General features: G+C 36.2%; 2 protein-coding genes across 2 annotated transcripts in view; both read right to left on the reverse strand.

Moving 5' to 3' along the window:
* Positions 1–2,001: 2,001 nt before the first annotated feature.
* On the reverse strand, positions 2,002–6,798 carry LOC107194300. The gene is made up of 2 exons (XM_015583907.1): positions 3,254–6,798; positions 2,002–2,174 (listed from the first exon to the last, which is right to left on the reverse strand). Exons 1-2 carry the CDS (start codon positions 6,761–6,763, stop codon positions 2,079–2,081), a joined length of 3,606 nt encoding a protein of 1,201 aa, XP_015439393.1. The 5' UTR covers positions 6,764–6,798; the 3' UTR covers positions 2,002–2,078.
* An 81-nt stretch (positions 6,799–6,879) lies between these two features.
* The window catches only part of LOC107194348, a 112,179-nt gene continuing 96,629 nt past the window's right edge, over positions 6,880–22,429 (reverse strand). The window contains exons 9-17 of the mRNA XM_015583965.1: positions 22,257–22,395; positions 19,645–20,456; positions 19,213–19,304; positions 17,740–18,338; positions 14,734–14,980; positions 13,773–14,018; positions 13,527–13,707; positions 11,787–12,069; positions 6,880–7,248 (exon numbers count right to left, since the gene is read on the reverse strand). Of these exons, the coding sequence (XP_015439451.1) occupies positions 11,805–12,069; positions 13,527–13,707; positions 13,773–14,018; positions 14,734–14,980; positions 17,740–18,338; positions 19,213–19,304; positions 19,645–20,456; positions 22,257–22,395 (2,581 nt within the window). The 3' untranslated portion in view covers positions 6,880–7,248; positions 11,787–11,804. The remainder of the gene's footprint in view (positions 7,249–11,786; positions 12,070–13,526; positions 13,708–13,772; positions 14,019–14,733; positions 14,981–17,739; positions 18,339–19,212; positions 19,305–19,644; positions 20,457–22,256; positions 22,396–22,429) is intronic.

Genomic DNA, 22,429 nt, shown 5'->3' on the forward strand with positions numbered 1-22,429 from the left:
AACCCCGGGCACACGGGAGGGAACGGTCCGCCTCCTGGGTAAATCGAATAAAATCCGAGGGCGCAAGGTGCGCGACCATTGTGCTCATAGCTAATGCACTTGACCGAAAAATCTGTTTGCCCGCCACTGAATCTTCAGCGACTCGAAATCCGTCCGGTAAGCCGGCAGTCGTGGATCTGCTGACATTACCGGAAACGGCTTACCAAAATCAAACATCACGACCAGCACTATAAAAGAGGAGGGCCAAACCGTTTGGAATCAGGCGATCCATCCTTACTTTTTTACTTGGATAGGATTGACTTATTTATGTCGACCAATTCGGTCAAAGGATCTACAGATTCTCTGAACTCTAAATGTTCAGGTACACTAGAAATGTTTCGTGTAAAATGTATTATGTGTAATCAGATAGTAAAATGTGGAAAGTTAAAGAAGAATTGAACAGTTTTCAGATTGTATTGCTTATTAAATGTATTAACCCTCATCCGTCTATCATATTTCTCAACATAATTTGTCCCGGTGTTAAACGGACACAGTGGTAACAAATTAATGTAATAAAGAGATACGTAGGTAAATTTGTAAAGTTTTTAAAATAAAAATCATGGAGCCTCGGCTAATTTCGCCTACATATGATAGAATATTATTTAGGGTTAACCCTTTCGAGACTGATGAGACAGTATGTATCAAAGTAACTTCTACAATGCCTGCTTGGATGTATGCTCCGAAATTCAATTATTTATATATATATATAAATATAATTTATAATGACAGAGATGTATTAAGTGTTTATCATCCAAGGTGTAAAAATGGACTAGAACTGTATGTTCACGTAGAGTTGGACACTATATTAAATGTTTTACATCCTACCATTCGTAATATTATAATTAATTACCTTATTTTATGAACCATATGACTTTGTTAACCATTTTGTGAGGCATTTTAATGAATAAAACTATTTTCCAATTGTTATTATTTCTGCTGTCTCCATTGATATCTATCGGAACACAGAATCCCATTGTAAAAGGCTAATGACACTATACATATATCTCATTTTCAAAATTATGCTTTACCTATTTTTTTCTTAATATTTGAGTGTATTATAGCCCGTACTATTGTACTATTGAGTTCATCGTTAACAAAATCTGCCTTGAAAGGGTTAAAAGAGTGGGAAATGAATGGTAATAATGTAAGGGATGTTTTCCACGGCTTTGATCAACCATTACTTCGATTTCTTTGGTGGATGTTATTACTAGTCCTCTGCTTGGAATACAATTTCGACATAATCTGTATCTCAAGTATGGCTCGTTTTTATGAAACAATGGATTAGATTATGCAAGTTCTTATATGTGTATCTTGCACATAGTACATGTCAAGGGTACTAATAGGTAATCCAATATTCTCATTCTTTATACGACCGTATATTTTGAATTGCATATTTTTTCCCGTTCTTTTGCTGACCACAAATAATCTAGGAATTGGGAAAATTATCATACATAATGTTACATGTTACGATATTAATAAAACATAGAGTATAAATGTATAAATATATATTCTATAATAAACTATAGAAACGAATACCGATTTCGTTACAAATAGTGGATTACTTATTGAAACACCAAGTATATTTTAACGTGTTCAATTCGTTTTTAATTATACTATGTTTGGGGAATGATTACTTATGCTTCTGGATTCTTTGCAGAACTGTATACTGATTGAATTCGTATTGTCACGTAAATTTGGTTGACGTCCAATTATTGTCCTCGTCATTGCTCAAATACTTCGCTACTTTATATGTAGTTTATTAATATCATCATCATTATTTGTTTATTTCTTTTAATTTTGTATTATCATTCTGTGGCTAACACAGTGTAATAATATATATGATTTCATTTAATATGATAAAAAATCAAATTCAAATAGACTGACCTCACGAAAGACTCCAAAAATCTGTTCTTGTGTTGAGGCTTCGAACGAACCGTCCAAAAAAAACTAATGATGCTGTGACGCGAAGCAACGTCGCGGTTAAATCTCTCCGAGATTCGAGGAAACGACAACAACAACGTGTAGAAACTACAGTTTAACTATACAGTACAATAAAATACGAGGCGTGGAGTTTCTGGTTTTGGAACGAAGCGGTTAATACCTGAACATTCCTCGCCTTTTGCTGCGGTTGGTATCTGTGGAAAAGAAATTTAATAAGTTGTCATTCATTTAAATTATTAAATTAAATTATTGTTAAATTAAATAAATTTGTAACTTCATTGCATTTTTTCTGATTACATGTACGAGATAATTATTAATGCAAGCCACGTGTTCGTATAAATTCACGAAATGTATAAAGCAAGAGAGAAGTAATGCCTTCCACTTTTCATTTACGTATACTTTTCTGCTAAATCATTTGATTTTATATTTCGTAAAACTCTGAAACAATTACAAACAAATACGCTAATAAAAGCTATTGGTGTTAAATTATTTGTAGAAAAGAAAAGGTAATTGAAAAGGTACGATCGAAGATAGGTACTTGTGACACAAAACAATTGACAAATATTTAGGTGGATTCATTAATATTGCTTAAAATCATTTGCTTAAACCCTATTCTTATATAATAAACAAAATATCAATAATATATGTAAACATTTTTAGGAAACAGTCAGAAGTATAAAAGATATAAAATTGAAAGTGTATACATGATATAAAGTTTTATATATATAATTTTTTACAAATAATATAAAATTTTCTATATTATTTTTTAAATTAAATCGTTTTTAATACCGATTTGCTTTAATAATTTCGATATACACATGGGACACGTCCCCCATTGTACCAGTTGCGTTAATTGCTTTGTTAACCTCATAAACCAGAAAATACCTACACATATATTCCTTCGTCAAGTTTATTTCACATGTTTACGATAACTAACGTATCTGATTTACATTCGTAAATTTCCGATGCAAAATTGTTTTACGACACTTCTTACGATAGTACATACTATACACACAACAAACAAGTAAGTGACAATCTCGTTGAATTCTATTATTTGAAACTAAACTTTCAGGCAAGGCGCAAACTTCTTAAGAAGACCTAATGCGATATTGGAATGCCCTTTACCATATAAAAGAATGACGTATAAATATAAATAGATGTAATAGAATTACAAAATTAAAAGTAATGAATCGTGAAAGTAAAGAATTCCAAAAGTAATATCATTATCTCCGACTGTTACCAACAAAGACGTTTTCAAGTTAATTAAACAAACCTGATCAGCAATTTCTCGTTTATCGAAAGAGCGGGCGTCAGCGTCCACAAATTCCTCGTGCTCGGCAGTTTCCGAATCCACTGTTCCACTCAAGACAGTCCCCCCAATTGCCGGTCTGTCGGGAGCCTTCCTCTTTCTCGGCGACTTCGTGTCTCGATTCGCGGTCGGGTTCCCCAAGGAACCATCGTCATGAGAACATTTCCCACCGATCACAGTGTGTCCACCTTGAAACTTCACTGATTTCTTCCTCTTAACCTTCCCAGGCTCCCGATTCAAATCACCGGAAGGTATCTGCATCGCGTCCCCCGTCTTCCTCGTTTGCAAGCCCTTATCATCCGCTGTTCTCGCGACGCGATCGCTCGATCGTCTCAACTTCTGCTCCATTCCGAGCGTTCCTGCAACCGCAGCAGGGCAATTGTTCTCCCTTCTGATCGATTCGACCGAATTCTTGGCCGGGATCGACGGAACGTTCTCCTTCCTCGCGTCGAAGGATCTATCCTCGATCGCCTTCGCCTCCAAACCCCTGCGGATGCTGAACACCGATTGGTGTCCCGCCATTTTGTCTCTATCTACTTTATCTCTATCGTTACTTTTAGAATCTCTGTCGGTCGTCGCCTCTTGCCGAATCTCGTAGTACTTAACGAAGCTCCTAACTCTACCGGGGGTTATTGTTACAGTGTCGCGGGATTGGTCGTCACTTACAGCTACGGGTGTTACGGCCCTGTTATTGTCATTATTATTACAATGGGGTTGAGGAATCCTCCTAGCTATGGCACTTTTGTCGCCGCTACACGTCCTCCTGCTTAAACCTAACTGTCCATCGCCACGCTCGCGCGGCTGACCCATCACCGTGTGGTCACGATCATCGAGCTCCTCCTCGATGCAAACACTTGCGTCAGTCTTTTCACTGCAGCCCACGATCTGCTGAGATTCCGCCGAGCTATCTAAAATCTTGTCGCTTCTTTCTAAAGACAAAGGATTCTTCTTTGACCAGCTTCTGCCGAGCTCGACGCGTGCATCAAGCACGCTTCTTGACGATCCTCGGTCTTTATCCTCGTCTTGCTCCGATCTATGTACTTCCACTTTGACGATCTCTTCGTTGCTGTTCATCTTCGTTCTCGTGGCTTTTAGGGACTTGCTAAGCCCAGATGTCGATTCTGTTGTAAAATTAAATCCACTTTGAGATTTCCGATACTTTTCTGACGATTCGTCCTTAGTTACTGGTACTTGCTCGTGCCTGGAATTGTTTGAAGAATCTTGATTTCTGGTGGTGATAATTGTAGAAACAAACGGAGTTATCTGTTCAGGCGAAGAGATATTCTGTATCTGATTTAGGTCTCGATCGTTACTTCGTGCAGAAGATTTATTACAGGAACTGTTATTTGAACTTTCCATAGAGATTTCTGATTTTAATTCAGTTCTTCCATTATCGTTATTTTGTCCAAGGGTATCATCCAGTTTGAACACACTCCCAGTGTTACTTTGTCTTTCGTTGTTTACCGGTTTCAATTTAATGTTGGTAAAATTAGACAACAATTCGTTTAATACATCGCACTTTGCCTCGCCAGCATGTTTTTTACTTGGTTGGATGTTTATAAATGATCTTGGTTTCGGTACTGGAGTCTCTACCTTCTTTATGATTTCTTTGGATTCTTGCAACACTCTTTGTATTTCCGCATCCATTTTTATCGAATCGCTTAACCTACATGCTATATTATTTTCTTCTCTAATCACAGGCATCGATTCTTCATTTGTGATTGACATGGATGATTTTGGATGAGTAGCCACAATCTTGCAACCTGTAGAAATATTCCAGGTCTGATCACCATCTTCAGAGAGCATATTCTCTAAAAATGAGTTTCGTCGAATGTTAACGGGAACGCTAATACTGTCTTTCCGCCCAAACGGTTCATTATTTTTAGTATCATCTTGAGAAACTGAAATATTGTTCACTTTTTCCATACCGTGCTTTGCAATAGACTCTTCGAAACTTGTGGCAGGTTTATTTAAAGGTGTACTAGAAGTTTCTGAACTGACGTTATTCGGCTCGATAGCCTGAATTTGGTCTTCAGATTCAGTGGGCGAAAAGTCGTGACAAATAAGTATATTCCGAAGTGATTCACTGACGAAAATCTTCCGTTTATATTCCTGAGTGGTCTTATCAAGTGAATCGGTCATTAGAGTCACCTTTTTATCATCCAATTGTTTTTCAGATAATGACACATCTTGACCCAAATAAATTTCTACATTATTCAATGTTACAGATTCTATCGTGTTACTCTTCTCCAGTTCATTTGTTATCGACGTCCTATCAACAATTTCAATCTTCGTGTCGTTTATTGTCAATTTTCGTTCACTAGCCTCAAAATCTTGTGCAGCGAGTAATTTTTGCTCCACAGAATGAGTATTTACTATATTCACTGTCAATTCCTGTTCAGTAATATCAGATGGATCCTCATTTATAGTTTCACTAACGTCGATATTATTACTTGCACTCACAGAGAATCCTTCTAATTGGATCGGTGATCCCATATGATCAGTGCTAGCTTCAAATTGTTCAAAGCAATCTATACCATCAACTGAACTTTCTAATACCGAGTTACCATCGTCAATCAACCTTTCTGAATTGCCTTCGTTCTTATTCAACGTAAAACTACATTCAGGCAAAGAATCTTTTTCTGATTCTCTTAATCCTATCTCTGCATCTACGGACTTGAACTTTTCAGGCGACCACGAAGAACCAAATGATGCTCCTTGCAACTGCATGGAAGCCGAGGTACAAACGAAATCTGCTAAAGTACCACTAGCATCATCATTTTCATCAAACAATTCTCGATCAACTAAATCAAGGGAACTGCAAATGTTCTCCAACGAAGACCATTCGACAGAGGCGTCCTGAGTATTCAAAATCGAACTGGAAGGTACATCACCGAGCTTATCGGAGAGCTGGGAATTCTGCTGACCTTCCACGTCGTTACCTCCTTCCTCCAGTTCCATATCCTCCGTGATTTCCGTCAGCTGCACAGATGTGGTGTAATTTCGCTCAGCTTCCTCATTCACGAAAGGGCTGACATTTTCCGACCTGTCGCAGACGGCCTCCTCCTCCTCGCTGAGATCATGATCCGGGGTCGAGGAACTCGGTGACTGGATCACAAATCTCACCTTGGACAAACGTGGAACTGCTGGCGGATTCTCCTCGAAGTTATCGTGGCACATCGGGCCAGCCGATCGCCGGATGTTGACCTTGTTGCTTCTATCGATATAGTCCTCGAAAATGAAAGGATTTGGATCGTCGAACTTCTCGATAAAACGATCCGCAAAAGCAGCGTTCCAACGACCCAGACACTTCTCGAACGGTAGATTTGTGGTGGTGACGCGAAAGCACATGTCGTTCTCCTCGTCGTCCAACGATTGCTCGAAGGACTCGCGAATAGAGTCTCGAAAGGAAGTCATCAGCTCGACGGATGATTCGGTCCTCGAGTCGTCCTCGTACGGTAGCGTGTTAGACATCACCTTCTGAAAGTCACGTAGAGTGAAGAACAATGGCGGATACTTGTCCTGCTTGGTTCTCAGAGTCTCGAATATGGGAAACGGGCGACCGTTTGACATATTTGTGACGTGGTCTGCATTGTGGTTGTCATTTTTGTCAGTTGCATTCGTTTGTTCGGTTGGTATTAGGTCGACGTCGTCAAACTGCAGGGACAAAGGCTGCGGAGACAGCCCCAGTTCGGTGGAACTTCGACTGTTCAAAGTTTCTTCTGCCTCTTCGGCTGTCCGACTTTTTGAAATCGTTTCTTCTCGGTGATCCTTAGCAGCGTGGGATTTAACTTTTCGGGTCGCTCGCGGCGGCGGCGGCGGCGGTGCCAGACGCTTTCTGTCTGGTCTGTTGAGACTCGTCGGTGACGTTCCTTGCGGAGATTTTACGGTCCCGGTGAACTTTGCTTTGCGCTTTTTGCGTCTTGGCGGAACCGGCGGAGTGCTTGCTGATTCTGCGCCTGAAACAACCGGTGGTCGATCGATCGTTTATACACACAGCAACGGGTAATACACTGCTCAAAAGAATTAGGGGATCGTGTACTGCAGCCGTGGTGTCTGTCAATACCATGTATAATTCTTGGAAATTTTCTTATAGAATCGAAATTAAATAATCGAAACTATTTCAACCTAGGTCGTTTATATCCAAGCTTAATTTTTTTTCCTCTTTTTGGCTTTCGAGAAATTTGAAAAAATTCTAGAATACTTATGAAAATTTCTAATGTATCATACACTTGTACGTTAAGTTAAATGTTGAAAACTTTTTCCAATAAAAATAAAAGTTCGGGGGACAGTTCTGGCAAAATTAAATTTCACCTGGGTCGTCAACGCTCCCACATTGCCTACGGAGGGTTAATATGAGAGGTAAATATTTATAATAAAGGAGCCACTTCCGATTTCGATGATCTTTCAATATGTTGTCAAGGTCGTCACCCTGAGTAGTGTAGTGAAGGGTTTAATTTACATTAGTAGTATTGATAAGTAAAGTGATCGATGTCTTTGACGTATGTTGTCAAGGTCACCCTTTTGAATAACCTTCAGAAAGTTTCAGTTATCAAATGTTGTTTATTAAAAAGTTATTAAGGGAATAATGATGCCTTTTCCTTGAACTGTCTCTAATCAACTCTGAATGACTTTTTTTTCTTGAATCGTATCTGACCAACTCTGAAGCATTATACTGATCGGAGTTGGTTAGAGATAGTCAAAGAAAAAAAGTAATTCAGAGTTCGTTAGAAATAGTTGTATTGATTTTGATGAAAGATTACCTGCTTTTTTCAAAATAATGGCAGACATATAGCCAGGAATAGAAAATGTAAATGATTAAACAAAACTAAGTAAACTATTTCGAAGAAATCTTTTTGTTAATAACTTTTTAATAAACAACGACCCTCAACTAAAACCATCACAGCATGACTCAGGATGACGACCCCGACAACATATTGAAAAATCATTGAATTCGAAGCTGGCTCTTCTATTGTAAATATTTATCATATAAGCATTATTTGCAAATCGATCATTTTGAAACACTTTATTCTGAATCAAATATACCAAATTTTAAAACAGGTATGACAATATATATGATAAACTGGCATACTATATTTCATCTAATATTTGTACTGCCATATTTGATGAACGAAGTTTTGAATTCACGTGCAACGAGGTGAAGTGTAAATTTAATTTTTTAAAGGTATGGTTTGAAAATGTTTTAAGATGATACAATATAGTAAATAGTTAAATATTGTGTAACTCATTATTCTTGAAAAATTGAATGAACAGAGATGACATTTCATATGCACCAATTTAATACAATTGTTATTTAAAAACAATAAACACAAGCACTCTTAATTACCGAAATGTAACATTCCGAGTATCACAGAATGCATAATAATTAATCGAAAAATATTGTCCGTCCATATAACATTAGTTTATTATTAAGTGATTCGAATATTGTAAGTACGTAAATATCGATCTTCAAGGATTAATTTATAGACGCTAAAAGGAAACAAAAATTTGTTTACTCTACTACTCTTAATATAAATAATATAATAAATTTCAAGCAATTAAATATGGTTTAAAAAACACAAAATCCAGAGTCTAATGAAATATTATTTCATAATCAAAATCTATTTTGAAATAGTTTTTAATTTGTTGCAATTGTTGCATGTTGAATAAATATAGCACATGGTTTTAGAAAATGATTAAGTCACACTGCATTGAATACATATATGAGAAATAGAAGGGAATCTGTAGCAGATGTGTTACCAAATAACTGCATTGATTAAATTTTATACAACGTTACAGATTTAAAATTTTGTAAAACCAACTCCATTTAGATAATTACACATTCAAGTAACCGGTGTTCAGATAACTACACTTAATTCTGTTTTCACACAATTTCGATTTAACACGGTCCAGAGGAAAACTGAATGCTCCTTCTGCACGATTTGTTTTGATCAAACACACGGTCCGATACATTTGCTTTTTTAATAACTAACACTTTAATTCTAGTTGCTTTAAATTAAAAAATTTTTTAATAAGTTTATCGTATTATTTTTACTGGTATCTATGGTCTGGATGCAATCCTCTATTTTTGCACATGCATAGTGTCTTCTTCCGCACGTTTTCACGTTTTTTCACACGAATTTTGCGCAAATATATCGACCGTGTAAAAACAGAATTAAATGTACTATATATAAAATAATCGAGGTTCCACCATATAATCAAATAACAGCGTAAACACGTTGATAAAATTTAGACGAACAATTTGTGATATTTACATTTGTGCATATCGGAGAGGTAGGTCACAGTCGGCGAATGTTTAAAAAAAAGATTCGAGATGCGGAAACGCGTGAGTGACCACGGCGTCAGACCGTCCGAGGGATACTAAAGGTGATTCTCTACAAATAACAGACGACTGTCCACCCCTCTCTACCCTGCGGTCAATAGCAGTGATTCAGTAACGCTACCAAGTTTAAATTTCCTACTGAATGAGGGGAGACCCTAACGAGACGTCCCACAGAAAGCTATATTCAACGATGTCTCGGAAAGTCATCCAAAAGTGAAACCCTTAACCTTCATACATAATTTCCTTTCATCAAATATTCTCGAAAAATATGCAATAGTAATTTTTTAGATTAATTTTCTGTAAATTATAATAAGTATTTACCAATTCAGTAAACAATTTTATTGTGATATCTTTTGGTTTTTAAAGAAATGTTCTTTAAGAATTGATTTTCGACTATTTTCACTCCCCCTGGAAAATAAAATTCATTCGAGAGTTTCCGTGAGAAAGAGTACTAAGAGAATTATGACTATTATTGACGTGAGGAAAATAGAAATGTCCTTTAAAATATGATTTTGATTATTGTGTTCATGGTTAAGGGGCAAGTTTAGTGCGACCATTGGTATTAAATTGGCAAGTAGAGGAGACAGTAACAAATGGTGCCGCTTCGAACTCTAAGCAAGGCTTCGTCCACTAAATGGATAAAAACAATTCGATTAGGTTACGTAGGCGATGCAGCCACGTTCGACATAATGGACATAACGGTCTTAATGGTATTTTCTGTAGGATTTTATACATACGAGCGCTCATCATCGCGAGGTATTAAAATTAAGAGAATGAGCAGAAGATTGGAAAAACGAAAGCATTAATACTTTGTTGTAAAAATGAAATACATATAGTATACAGTTTCTCATCATTCATTAAAGATTTCGTACATTTTTTTTAATCATATTATTAGTGTTTTTATTACATACTCTATTCAAAGCTATTGTAAAAATGACAAACATCTCTTCTTGTTGTCATTAAAAGTTATGTATATTACATCTGCTATAAAGATTATATACATATTCCATCATTTGCATATTTTTTTAGTAAATATTTCAAGTATACCTTCATGAAGCATAACTTTAATAGTTTCTTATGTATAATATTGCAGGAAGAAGTATTCAAAAACAGTCATCAAGATATTTCTAACGTGTGTCTTCTTATTTAAATAAATTTCAAATAGAAAGATGTATTTCATAATAAGGAAATTAATTTTAATAAACGGTAACTGTAACGAGTATTAAAAATAAATAATCCAGAGCAAACCTTCAAATACTTTTTAAGTATAGGAAATCATCGATGAGTGCTCGAAGGCTCCTCGACACTAAGTGTTCAGACGTCATCCCCACCACTGGACGTTTAACTGGTTCCACAGGAACATTATAATTGTTTCTTTCTAAATGCATTAACCCTTTTACTACGAAAGGCATATACATATACATATACGCCCTGACATGTCTATCAATATGCATATACCAAAGGCGTACAGATAATGTATACGTCCTTCAATGCCAATCAATATATGTATACAAAAGGCGTATATATATGTTCTCTAAATTTTTCTTACTATGACACATTTACTGTTTTACGAAACTGATCTAACATAGAATTTAGATTTTTTTTAGCGACTGACATACTCATCGCGTCGTATATATTGATGGTTTCGTGTGAGAGTGCGCCGCAGTCAAAGGGTTAAATAAAAATATAACCTAACGGAATCTATGTTCTTATATTTATTAAAGTAAAAACAATAAATTTTCTTAAAAAGATCCCTAAATTATCAAATAAAGCTTTCAATTTTTATTTTTGTTCTTTAAATTCTCTATACGTATTTTTAAAAAAATTATACTTTTGATATTATGTATTTGATAACATGCTATAGGAAATGTGTGCATTATCTAGTAAATGAATGTATTTACTAGAAATAGTATACATTTTTATATTCGGTTCATACTTCTGATAAAATCGTACGTAAATGCATAAATAACTAGCTGAAGCTGTTCAGTTTTAAAAACGTCAATTGTAATTAGTTCTACTTTTAAATACCAGTAACACATACATTGACTAATAAGTGTATACATTTACTAAACTTTACGCTTTTACTGTGACAGATATACATATACATATAAAATTATTCGTCTAGAATAAAAGGGCAATTTGTGAGGTACCTACGATTTAGCATATGGTCGATTAAATAAAGACTTGGCGGCTCGTTCTGCTGACGTCGAAGTCCTCTATATTCAGCAATATACTGGCGGACTTAAGTGCGCCGTTATCGACGAGATCGCCCATGTACAGGCTGTTTGCATTATGATTGCCCATTGCGCTGGATGCGGCACTGCTGTACGCGCTCGAAGTGTTTTGAACCGATGCGCCATCGGTGGTCCTTTGAACGAGCCATTTGTTCGTCACACTCGACGTATCTGCTTCCGAGGACACTTCGAATCTGATATCGCTGGAATCAATACGTGTACAGTCTTGAACCACAAAATCTTTTACGAGAGACAATGAAAAGCTACTTTGTTCTGTTCCGCTAAACTTTTAACCACAGTTGGATGAAAGAACGAAAAGATCAACGTGGTTGGTGGATTAAGTATTGTAAACGAAAAAATGCGAGTTTGCTTTCTTCCTACTGTTTTATACTGTTCGAGCGGGGCGTCATAACTATATCTTTTTATTTACCTTAATTACAACTTTAATTAAATTTGCTACTGATTTCTTACGAAGTCTGATTTTAAGGTGACGTTGGCAGGTATCGTGCGCATGGGTTTGAAAATAGAATCTGTTTTATTTATGAATTATTAATTAAATATATTTAATTTAATTAAGAGGAGTAGTTTTTGTAGTTACTAGAAGACTGGAAGGTTCATGTATGAAGTGTATCTTCGGTCTGACTATAGACAAACTGAATTCACTTATTCCTCGTATGTCCTTATTATACTATCTTAATTCTGCACAATTCGTTGTGCAGATGATTATTACATTTATTCAAAAATATTCATTAAAATGATAGTGATACCTTAAACAGATCGATCTGTTTTGTTAAAAATCTATTATAAAAAGGGAAATAATATTATAACTCTTATAGGCAAAGAGGTGTTTGCTTATATCGACTTCGGTTTCGGTTCCTCAAAACCAATAATAATTTGGTTTGATATCGGTTCCATAATTATTAGTTTTCGGTTCTACATCGGTTTCATAACTGTTGGTTTTTGGTTCTATACATATAGATCCAAAACAGTTCTGGAATCGATAATCGTATCGACTTTGCAGTTACTGAAAACTCTAAATATTACTGTTGCAGATTATGTACAATTTTGCAATTTTAGAACTTTAAAACATTTACAAAATTTACATTTTAAAATATTTTTAATATTTATTTCTTTGTAATTTAAAATAATGCATTTTTCATTTTGTTTATCCAAAAATTAAAGAAAAATGATTTAACTACATTAGATAAGTTATTTATTTAAGATTGAATGTAATAGAAGTATCGATTTCAGAACCGTCTTGGGACCTATACATATAGAATCGAAAAATAACAGTTATATATACATATATATATAATACTGGCTTTGAAGAATCGAAACCAATATGAACAAGAACCATTATATTCACAACAGTTATAACATCATTTCGGATCTCATGACTGTTTTAGTCAGAACCGACATATAATAATTCCAAACAGATATTTTCGGAACCGTTACAACCCCTGGTTCAAGTCAACGCGTACGTACGTATATCCATAATAACAAAGACAAAAACAAATGTATTTTATACCACTTCACATTATATTCAGTATTATATGTATATTATTATCCAAATACTAAACACTGTGGCAGTGAATGTGTTAAAGACAATAAGCATGAAAAACGCCAACAAGAACATTATCCAAAAAAAGTTTATACTCACTTCAAATAATTGTTTTCCACAGTGGCTTGTTCGTGATTCTGCCCGGAGATAGCGTTTTTGCGAGAGGTAGGTTGAGAGAGGACCAGCTCGATCGTGTCGGACGAGCTTTGCAGCATCTTCAGAGCGTCCTCGTAACGGAGGTGTAATAAATTTTGCCCATTTATCGCCACGATACGATCGCCTACCGCCGATAAATTTCATCGAATTAATGCGAACCCCGTGAAAAATGGGTGTTTCAAAGCATACCTTTGTTCACGTTCCCGGCCATATCGGCCGACCCTCCGACAGACACCGCTTGAACGTAAACGCCACCGTCGTTACCCTCTGTTACTTGCAACCCTATACTGCCGCCGTGACCCCTTTCCAATTTAATCGTCTGCAGAATTCGTTCCTCGGCGAAGGACAACTCCTCGAGACGCGCCGCCAACGAAACGGACATCGACTCGTTCTCGGTAACGTGGAATGTCTCGTCGTCTGTACGGATGTCAGCGTCTGTGATGCGAACATTAGACAAAAATTTGGAAATTTATAACATACATTTTTTTAAACAATTTAGTTGAGTGATTGTTTATATTTGTTTGGAGGGTTATTTATAGCATTCTGATCTGTGACATGAGTGTTGAGTATCATTTGTGTAACATTTGAGTACCACATGAGTACCATGTAGCATTGCAAAGCTTCAAAAGAGGTCCCTATTGTACCGATTTCAATTAACTAAAATTTAAGCATTAGGCTGTAAATGTTTATGCAATATCATATATTATATGCTAATTCACCAGAACTGGCATTAAACAAAAATTTATTTCGTCTGTAAAGGATGATACTGTATTCAAAATAAGATAAAAATATTCTTTAATATTTATAAAATCTGTTATTTTACCATGTCGATCATATCTTTGTGTATTGTAAGTGCATGCAATCTAATGATCAAAAAACAATAAATAAAAACAATAACTTCGATATCTGTACTTTTGTATTGGTGAGACATTTCTCCAAACTTTGGCAATTTGAAATCGAAATCTCGTATTATCCTACTTATCAACAGAGTTTCCATTTTCTAGTAACAGACTTTTGGTAGATAAATAAGTAATTTCGGTATAAAGAGTGAATATCTTTCAATTTTTGATAACATAACCATGGGAAAAAAATTATGGAACCAAGGCGTGTTTAAAATTTTGTTTCGGATGTAGATAAAACGATTACTAACTGAGCACATATGCTTCCGGTAGAGGAGATTCCGTGGACCGACCGGATAAGGAGTGAATCGACGACTCCGTGTCGGATTTTAGCGAGAGTGACTCCATGTCGTCGGTAAGAGCGGTGTCTTTCTGTACGAGACTGCTGTAGATCGCTCGTGTACCCATTTTCACCCCCAGACGCCGTGGTAAACTGGGTGTGCGGTAACCGCCCGATTGTCTGGGTGTTCCGTAATTCGGTAAACTCGAGGTCTTCATCTAAAAAAATACAGCAGCTCGTTTTAACTTCAATGTAAAAAATTATTTCTACATTATAATGACTGTACTACAAACAGATTACGATTTTTTTTCTTCATTCTTCTACGTCGCATCAACTACTAAAGTTACTTACGACGGTAATGTTATATTACATTTGTAAGCAGTTTTGTTTCTTTGAGGCATGAGACCGTAGAAGTATTTCTTTATGATTGGAAATGTCTCTTTTAAGTTGTAGCTTATGCTCTTTTTGGCGTAATGTCGAATATTTACTGGAGTGTATAATTAATGCGACTATTTATATAAATGTTCACTTTTAAAAGTTACATTCAGGAAGAAGAGAAACTGAATTGAAATTTATTTTATTAATGACAAAATTTTTAGATTAAGAATAAAGCAGACTTTTCATTAGAATTATTGTATTAAAGTGTCTCTCGTACTGATACATTCATAGTGGCAGACGATATACAATATAAATGCATATTTCAAGTCTAAGTTGTGATAATTCTGTTAATAAATCTTGGTAAGCTGAAAATTGCATATTTGTAATTCATCTCATATAGATGTACCAAAGTTAAGAATCGTCTAATTTATAAAACTTGGGACTATTTGAATTAAAATTATTTCAATATGTCTGTACGAAAAATAAATTACTGTATTCAATTAAAAAGATCTTAAACAATTTTATGACAATTTGATATAACTTCTGATTTGAATCAAAATCATTCCATTGTGTCGTTTTTGATAGAATATGGTTAATCATTTTTGAGTTAAACGTCTTCCCAAAAATCTGTGCAAATAATCACTGATATTCTCGTGACAAATACGTACAGACCATTTCTTTCACAGAAGAAATTCAAACTAAATAAACCAAATTTAAATATTCTTACAAACATTTAAATAATACCGGCTTCTTCACCAAAATAAAATCCATAATTCTTACAAAAATGTTAAAACTAAATACTTGTTCGAATAAACCGAATTTTCATTTAATCCTTAACTGGACATGTTAGAATCTTCTGCGCAAACGGTCATGTGCCTTCTAGAGATGACTTTTTTTAAAGGAATTATGAAACGATACAAATCTTTACAAACATCATTTGATATGTAGTAGCAAGTTACAAGTATTCCTATTAGGCACTACGAAAAACTAACGAGATTATGGGTGGTTCCGTTTAAGAAATATCTGATAGTTTATACATATTAGATCAGGGGTGTCAAACTGGTAGCCCGCGACGTGTATTTTTGTGGTCCGCAGCGACTTATATTTTGTAAGAATTGAATATATTGTCAAAATATAAGCAATTTTAAATTTCATTGTATATAATACATAGCGAGACCTCTACTATGATTGTTCGGTGAAACTATGAAATTTAAAAATTAAAATAACTAAATAATATAAATACATATTGTGCGGCCCGCGTGAATTCTACTTGTTAGACAAATAGCCCCTGATTTAAATGAGTTTGACACCCCTGCATTAGATAGTCTCCCAGACGTCTCCTGTTCGATTAAAGATTAACAAAAATAGTGAAATACAGTGTTAATAAAAATGTGGGACAATTTCATAGAGTGGATTCTAGATGCCAAACTAACAGACAAGATTCAAGAATGACGGAACTGGGTTCAAGACTTTGTTTTCGAAGTATTAATTGTAGAAAATATGGGCGAAATACACATAAAATATGTCCAATGTGACAAATTATCCTACTTGAGAAGCGCACTCATTAACTGTTTCACGAGTTGGTTTCATTCATCTGATTTTATTTAAGTCATTAGTTTCACAAGGTCATCGATCGAGCATGTGTATCAGCTGGAAATTAGCAATTCGAGTAGTATCTTTACCCGTATTTTCAGCAATCAACCGTCCCTTCTGCCAATTTGACACATTTTTCTCCTAAGAAATGATGTTTATTCTGTCATATGTAAGTAAATGTATTTGAGGCCCTGTGACTGTTATTTTAAAGAATTTGCAAATTTAATTACTTATCTCTTTCTTGTATTAATTTTTTACCACTGTGTTAAATTGAAAGATGAGGGTTAATAACTCAGAAATGAAGCCTCGAACGCCATTCCGTAATTCTTGATTTTCATCTTAATTTGGCACGCCGAACCCATCCTGCGAATGTGTTCCATATTTTTGTTAACTCTTGGAGTACGGTGCCCGAGTCCATGTGGACCCGAGTGTTTAACAACCATATATAACTCATCGATTTGTAAATGCAATTTAAATTAGCAGTTGTTCATGTTTGGTCGTACAAAAAAAGCAAGTGTTCGTTTAATGATCGCGTTCGAAAGTATGTTTAAAAAGAAGGAGCACAGGGTTTCAAACGGACCCAGACACCATTGTCTCTACGAATATTAAAAACGTCCGTACTCCGAGGGTTAACATCTGTATAAACGCCATCTTCATAGACCGATATGTCTACAGGGTGTAACAGAAATATTGTAGGTCCCTGAAATGGGTCACTCGCCAGGTGATTTGGGACAAGTTTTTCCTTATCAAAAATGTTATCCGAGGTTTTGTTAACGAGATATTAACGAAAAACCCTGACCTATCAGAGTGTGATTCTGCTGGCCGAGTTCCTGTGGTAGCGTTGACTACGCGCTACGCTTATTAATATCCGTTAATATCTAGCTAACAAAGCCACGGATAACATTTTTGTTAAGGAAAAACTTGTTCCAAATCACCTCGCGAGTGACCCATTTCAGGGATCTACGACACTTTTGTTACACCCTGTATATAATAAAAGCTCACATACCTTGTGTATCGACTTCTTCACGTCCGTCACGTCCCACACTTCCTCCGGTACCGGAAAGTCCACCTTTCGCGTGATTCCAACTTTGTTGATCGCAGCATACAGCTCCTCAGGATTCTCTGGTTTCTCTAACTGACCAACGTCGTTCGAGGACATAATTTTCGGCAATGAATAACCGAATTCCGTGTCCGTAGCCAGGTCGATCCGGGGACAGCTGTAAAGTTGTCCGTTGGTTTTCATTCCGTTCGCGTCCAACGAAAGCGGCTCGTTGGGAGTCGTTAAACTTCGCTCGGATTCGTCCTCCGTGTCACGGGACTCGCCTTCCGGTTCCAATCGAACGTTCACCTGCGCGTAAAGCGCGTCCTCTTCGAACGAACAAGGACCGGGCTCGCGAAGCGGATCCTTCGGCTTTGATAGCGCGTTAGCATCCTTCGCGGGATTCTCGTTCTCCTTGTTCTGGAATTCTTCGAGTTGCATCGGATAACTCGGTCTCAGTTGCGCATTCTTCACGGTGTTTGCTATGGCTATCTTGGTTTTGCCGTCGTGGGATTTCGTCTTTGACGGTGAGGCTTTCGGTTCCAACGTCGTAGGAACTCCAAATTCTGTAATTCGTTTTTTTTTCGTGGAATTTTTAATTCTGTTTTTACACGATTCTGAATGTACACGGTCTACAAAAAATTAAATCCTCCGTTTGGACGATTTCTTTTGATCTAACATAGTTTTGATGAAATATCGTTTTGCAAAAATTTTCAGTAAATTTTAGTACTACGAAAAAAAATTGATACTAATTTTTTTAGGAAATTGCTCCACAATACAAAACATTCCTAATTGGTTTATCGTGAGGTGGATTGGACGTGGGATAAGCAAATAATTGAGTAGTAATTAAATGATGATTTAATAACATAAATAATGTAACAAATAATAATTAAAACCAAAAAAACAATATTCGGAAAGAACTAGCGTCTCGCGACTTTCCCAAGCGTCGGGGGTAGCCTGCGCACTCCTTAACTCTTTAGCTACGGCGGAGCTGCCTGCGGTGCTATACCGCTGTACCGGCAGCACTGCTGCGGAGTGTTAAAAAAAGAAGAAAAAAAAATAAAGAAAACGAAAAAATTTGAAAATGGAAGGAACAAACGTTACAAACATCGTGAAAAACAATTTGTGATCTGTTTGGAACAGCCCATTCTATGCTAAACCGTCAATTTCTTAATATAATTTAATCATATAAATTCAATAAATAATAATATTCCCAATTTTTTATTATAATAAAAATTCTTATTGAAAATACACATGTTATAATAGAATCATTACGTATTTCATAAAACTATTATTAAATTGTAATTAAAATCATTATCAGTCTACTCTTTTAGAGCAAAACCCATCAAAATATTTGCACTGACCCAATATAATAAATTCTCGGCTAGCATATATGTTTGCAAAGTAGCTTATATTATATAAGCCAAAGTTGATGCATACCTTTAGCCAGTCCTTGAAGCGACGTAAGTTCAGAACGAAGCCTCAAGAAGAACTGATGGTGCAGGGAGGTTAGCTTGAAAGCGAAGTAACTTCTGAAACACAGAAATCCTCTAAAATTAGAAGTCGCCCGACGTCTTGTGCCACACATTAAATTCTCTCTTAAATCCCACTTAAAAGCAAAAACCTAAAGCGTTCTACTCCGCGCTCGCTATTTTCTATTCACGCTAAACAAACGTAACGTTTTCATATTCTGAACAATCCGATTGAATACGGTAATTTGATTTTTCGATATCATTCAACCACACGTCTAAGAAGAAACATCACTGACATCTGTTTGAATACGCTCCGTACTTTTAGAGTCCCGATTCACAGCCCCTTTCATTCAAGCCATATTTGCGCGAAACCAACCAGGCAATTAAACCAATGACTTACTTTCGATGGTCCATTCTGAGCTTAAACTTGCACCGTTTTCCATTCACTTTGCTGTAAACGACCAGGCAACTTTTGCTGTAGCTCAACGTCTGAATGTCTTTCCACTGAAACTGCGCCAGCTCGATCCTTTCTCTCGGTTCGCCGCCTCTTTCGAACAGCTTCAATCCCTGCGCGTGGATAGCCAGCCAGACATTGCTCTCCGTTTTCTTTTTGCTCTTCTCCGTCTTACCATTCTTGCTCCCGTGATTCATGTTATTATTAATATTATTATTGTTGTTACAAGTCTCGAGACGGTTCTTGGACTTCTGGCTACCGCCGTAAATGTCGCCCGAAGTGGCGCTCTTCGTCAGACCCGGTGGTGTTTTCATTTCGTCCCCGCTGTAAGGGATCTTGGGTAGGTTCTCGCAGGATCCTAATCGCGTGATCTCGATCCTGCCGCGAATAGGATACTCTCGGGACCTGTCCCCGCTGTAATTACTCTCCGCGCCTTCGAGCAGCCTGTCAGACGTGTTTCGATCGCTGCTCGCGTTCCTCCTACGTTGCTGCGCCATCACTTTCTCTAATTCCTTCGAGTCCACGGTGGCGATGTAATAGTGCGACCCGTAATCCGCGAGCGTTTGCGCGTGAGTTATGAACATCTCCTCGGCTTTGTTCGAGTCGAGGCCACGTCGGTCCCGGTGAGCTTGATGGAGCCGGGCACGGAGGGCGTCTGTACCACTGTTGTTCGTCTGCGATTGATGCTGATCTATGTTCAGGATCAATGACTCGGGAACGTAGTGCTCCAAGAGGAAATAATCGCCGCACCCGTGCTCCTAGATGGAAATGTGTAATGTTAATTGTTACGAGAAGATGGGAATAATATAGGGTGGATTGATTGAAATTGAATTACGGGGAGAAATGAATACATTTCTGAATTGGAAGCCTGTTAAGACTATGAGGAACGATCAGTTTTGCGAGTAACTTTCACCAGTTGACTGTTTTTTTTTGTTTTTTGAAAATTAATAGCATATGGTTTTTGCTATGGATGTGAAAAAGGGCATAACTTTGAACACCTGGAAAGTACCAGCTGACACATGACGCCAGTTTCCTGACATCGGCCATTGACAGTTGGTAGTTACATGACGCCACTGTGACGTGGTCGGTTCTCATAGTGTTAACAGATTGCTTGATCTCAATGCTTATCTGTTAGAAGCCTAATAATTTACCAACAAATAAATTGTATTACGTTTTTATATTGCTGCTTCATCATGGTAAACTCCTACTGTGAGTGAATAATTTATTGATAGGTATTTGCCTGTCGATTTTTGGATCTAAAAAAACTATCGAATACCCGCTGATAGGCAATGTGTTAAGGGAAAAATAGTCAAACAGAAATTCTGTAGTATGAAACAGGTCGTCATTTGGTTGGAACGATTTTCTCGCAGACCAAATATTTTCAGAAACATTTTTCTCTCATCTCCATAAGTTTGGAGGCATTTAAGATGGTAATTTCTATTAGTCCAACATATGCACCGTAGGAGAGTGTGCTTTAAAGCTCCTTTTTATATAAATCTTTAGAACTATTTGCATAGAAATGTCGTAAAAAGTGTGCCTGTTGAAGTAGATCACTAAAATATAAATGGCTGTGATATGGAATGCTTTTTTTTCGAGACCATTTTTTCTTGACTTTTGAGCTCTCAAGTCATATAAATAATTAATTTTCTGACTTGCTATAGCTGATATTAATATTCAGCCATTAAACAACAGTATGATGTTTAAATGATCGTGCACGTTAAAAATGAGAACAAAAAATGTCAAATTCTTGTCGTTGCTTTTGTTAAGTTATGAGTTTCAGCGACAGCGAAAAGTGAGAGAATGTAATCCACGACTTTTATATCCACGTTATAAAGTGCTGACAAAAACGTATATAATTTGACAAAGAAGAAGTACGTTTTGCAATAATAAAATGTTAAGGAAAAACTCTGTAATACAGTATGCGACAAAATTCATGATACAACCGACAAGGAAATGATTTTGCATGTAAAAAGAAATGTTTTATTTACAATAAAATTTTTCCATATGGAGCTTTTTTATTTTCGAGAATATTATGCAACATGTCTTCTCATTGTTTATCATTTCTATTTATTGCTAGTACGAATATCAGATGTATTTGCAAAATCAGTTTTCTTAAAAACTAAACTTTGCACAAAAAGATTTTATTCTATGTTTTTTTATTTGTTTCTTACACGGAGAGCTATTTTTGTTATGTTTGTGCAACAAATTTTACCACAAACTGTACATTCTAGAGAAATTCCTTATGTACAGCTTGGTCATATAAAAAATATGGTCTAGAAAGAAGTTTCTGAAAGTATGAATGACATATCAACGCTATATCAATAATTGATGGGTGTACAAAAAATTTTAAACATTGATGTACATATGTATGAATGCATGATGAAAGTCGAGTTATGTAAACGTACATGTTGATAGATAATCAAGTTATTTATCTACATTAGTATCTATTTTTACATTAGTTTCTACATTAGTCATCTATTTGACATCTTCGTTCATTTCGGAGTTGACAGTTAATATCATCGGTACTCGTAACGGTAGCAAATTAGTGATATACTCACGTTCATGTTGTAATTTCCGAATTCGGCCTGAAGAGCTAGTCCAGTCAGATTAATTAACTCCGGGCACGGACACACCAGCTGTTGCTCCAATATACACCTTCGTATTTGTAAATACAGTAGATGCTTCGATATCCAACTCCTGAATGAATATTCCACGAGTAAACAACATATGA

The sequence above is a fragment of the Dufourea novaeangliae genome, unplaced genomic scaffold (assembly GCF_001272555.1).
Source record: "Dufourea novaeangliae isolate 0120121106 unplaced genomic scaffold, ASM127255v1 scaffold12, whole genome shotgun sequence".
In the NCBI taxonomy this organism is placed as follows: Eukaryota; Metazoa; Arthropoda; class Insecta; order Hymenoptera; family Halictidae; genus Dufourea; species Dufourea novaeangliae.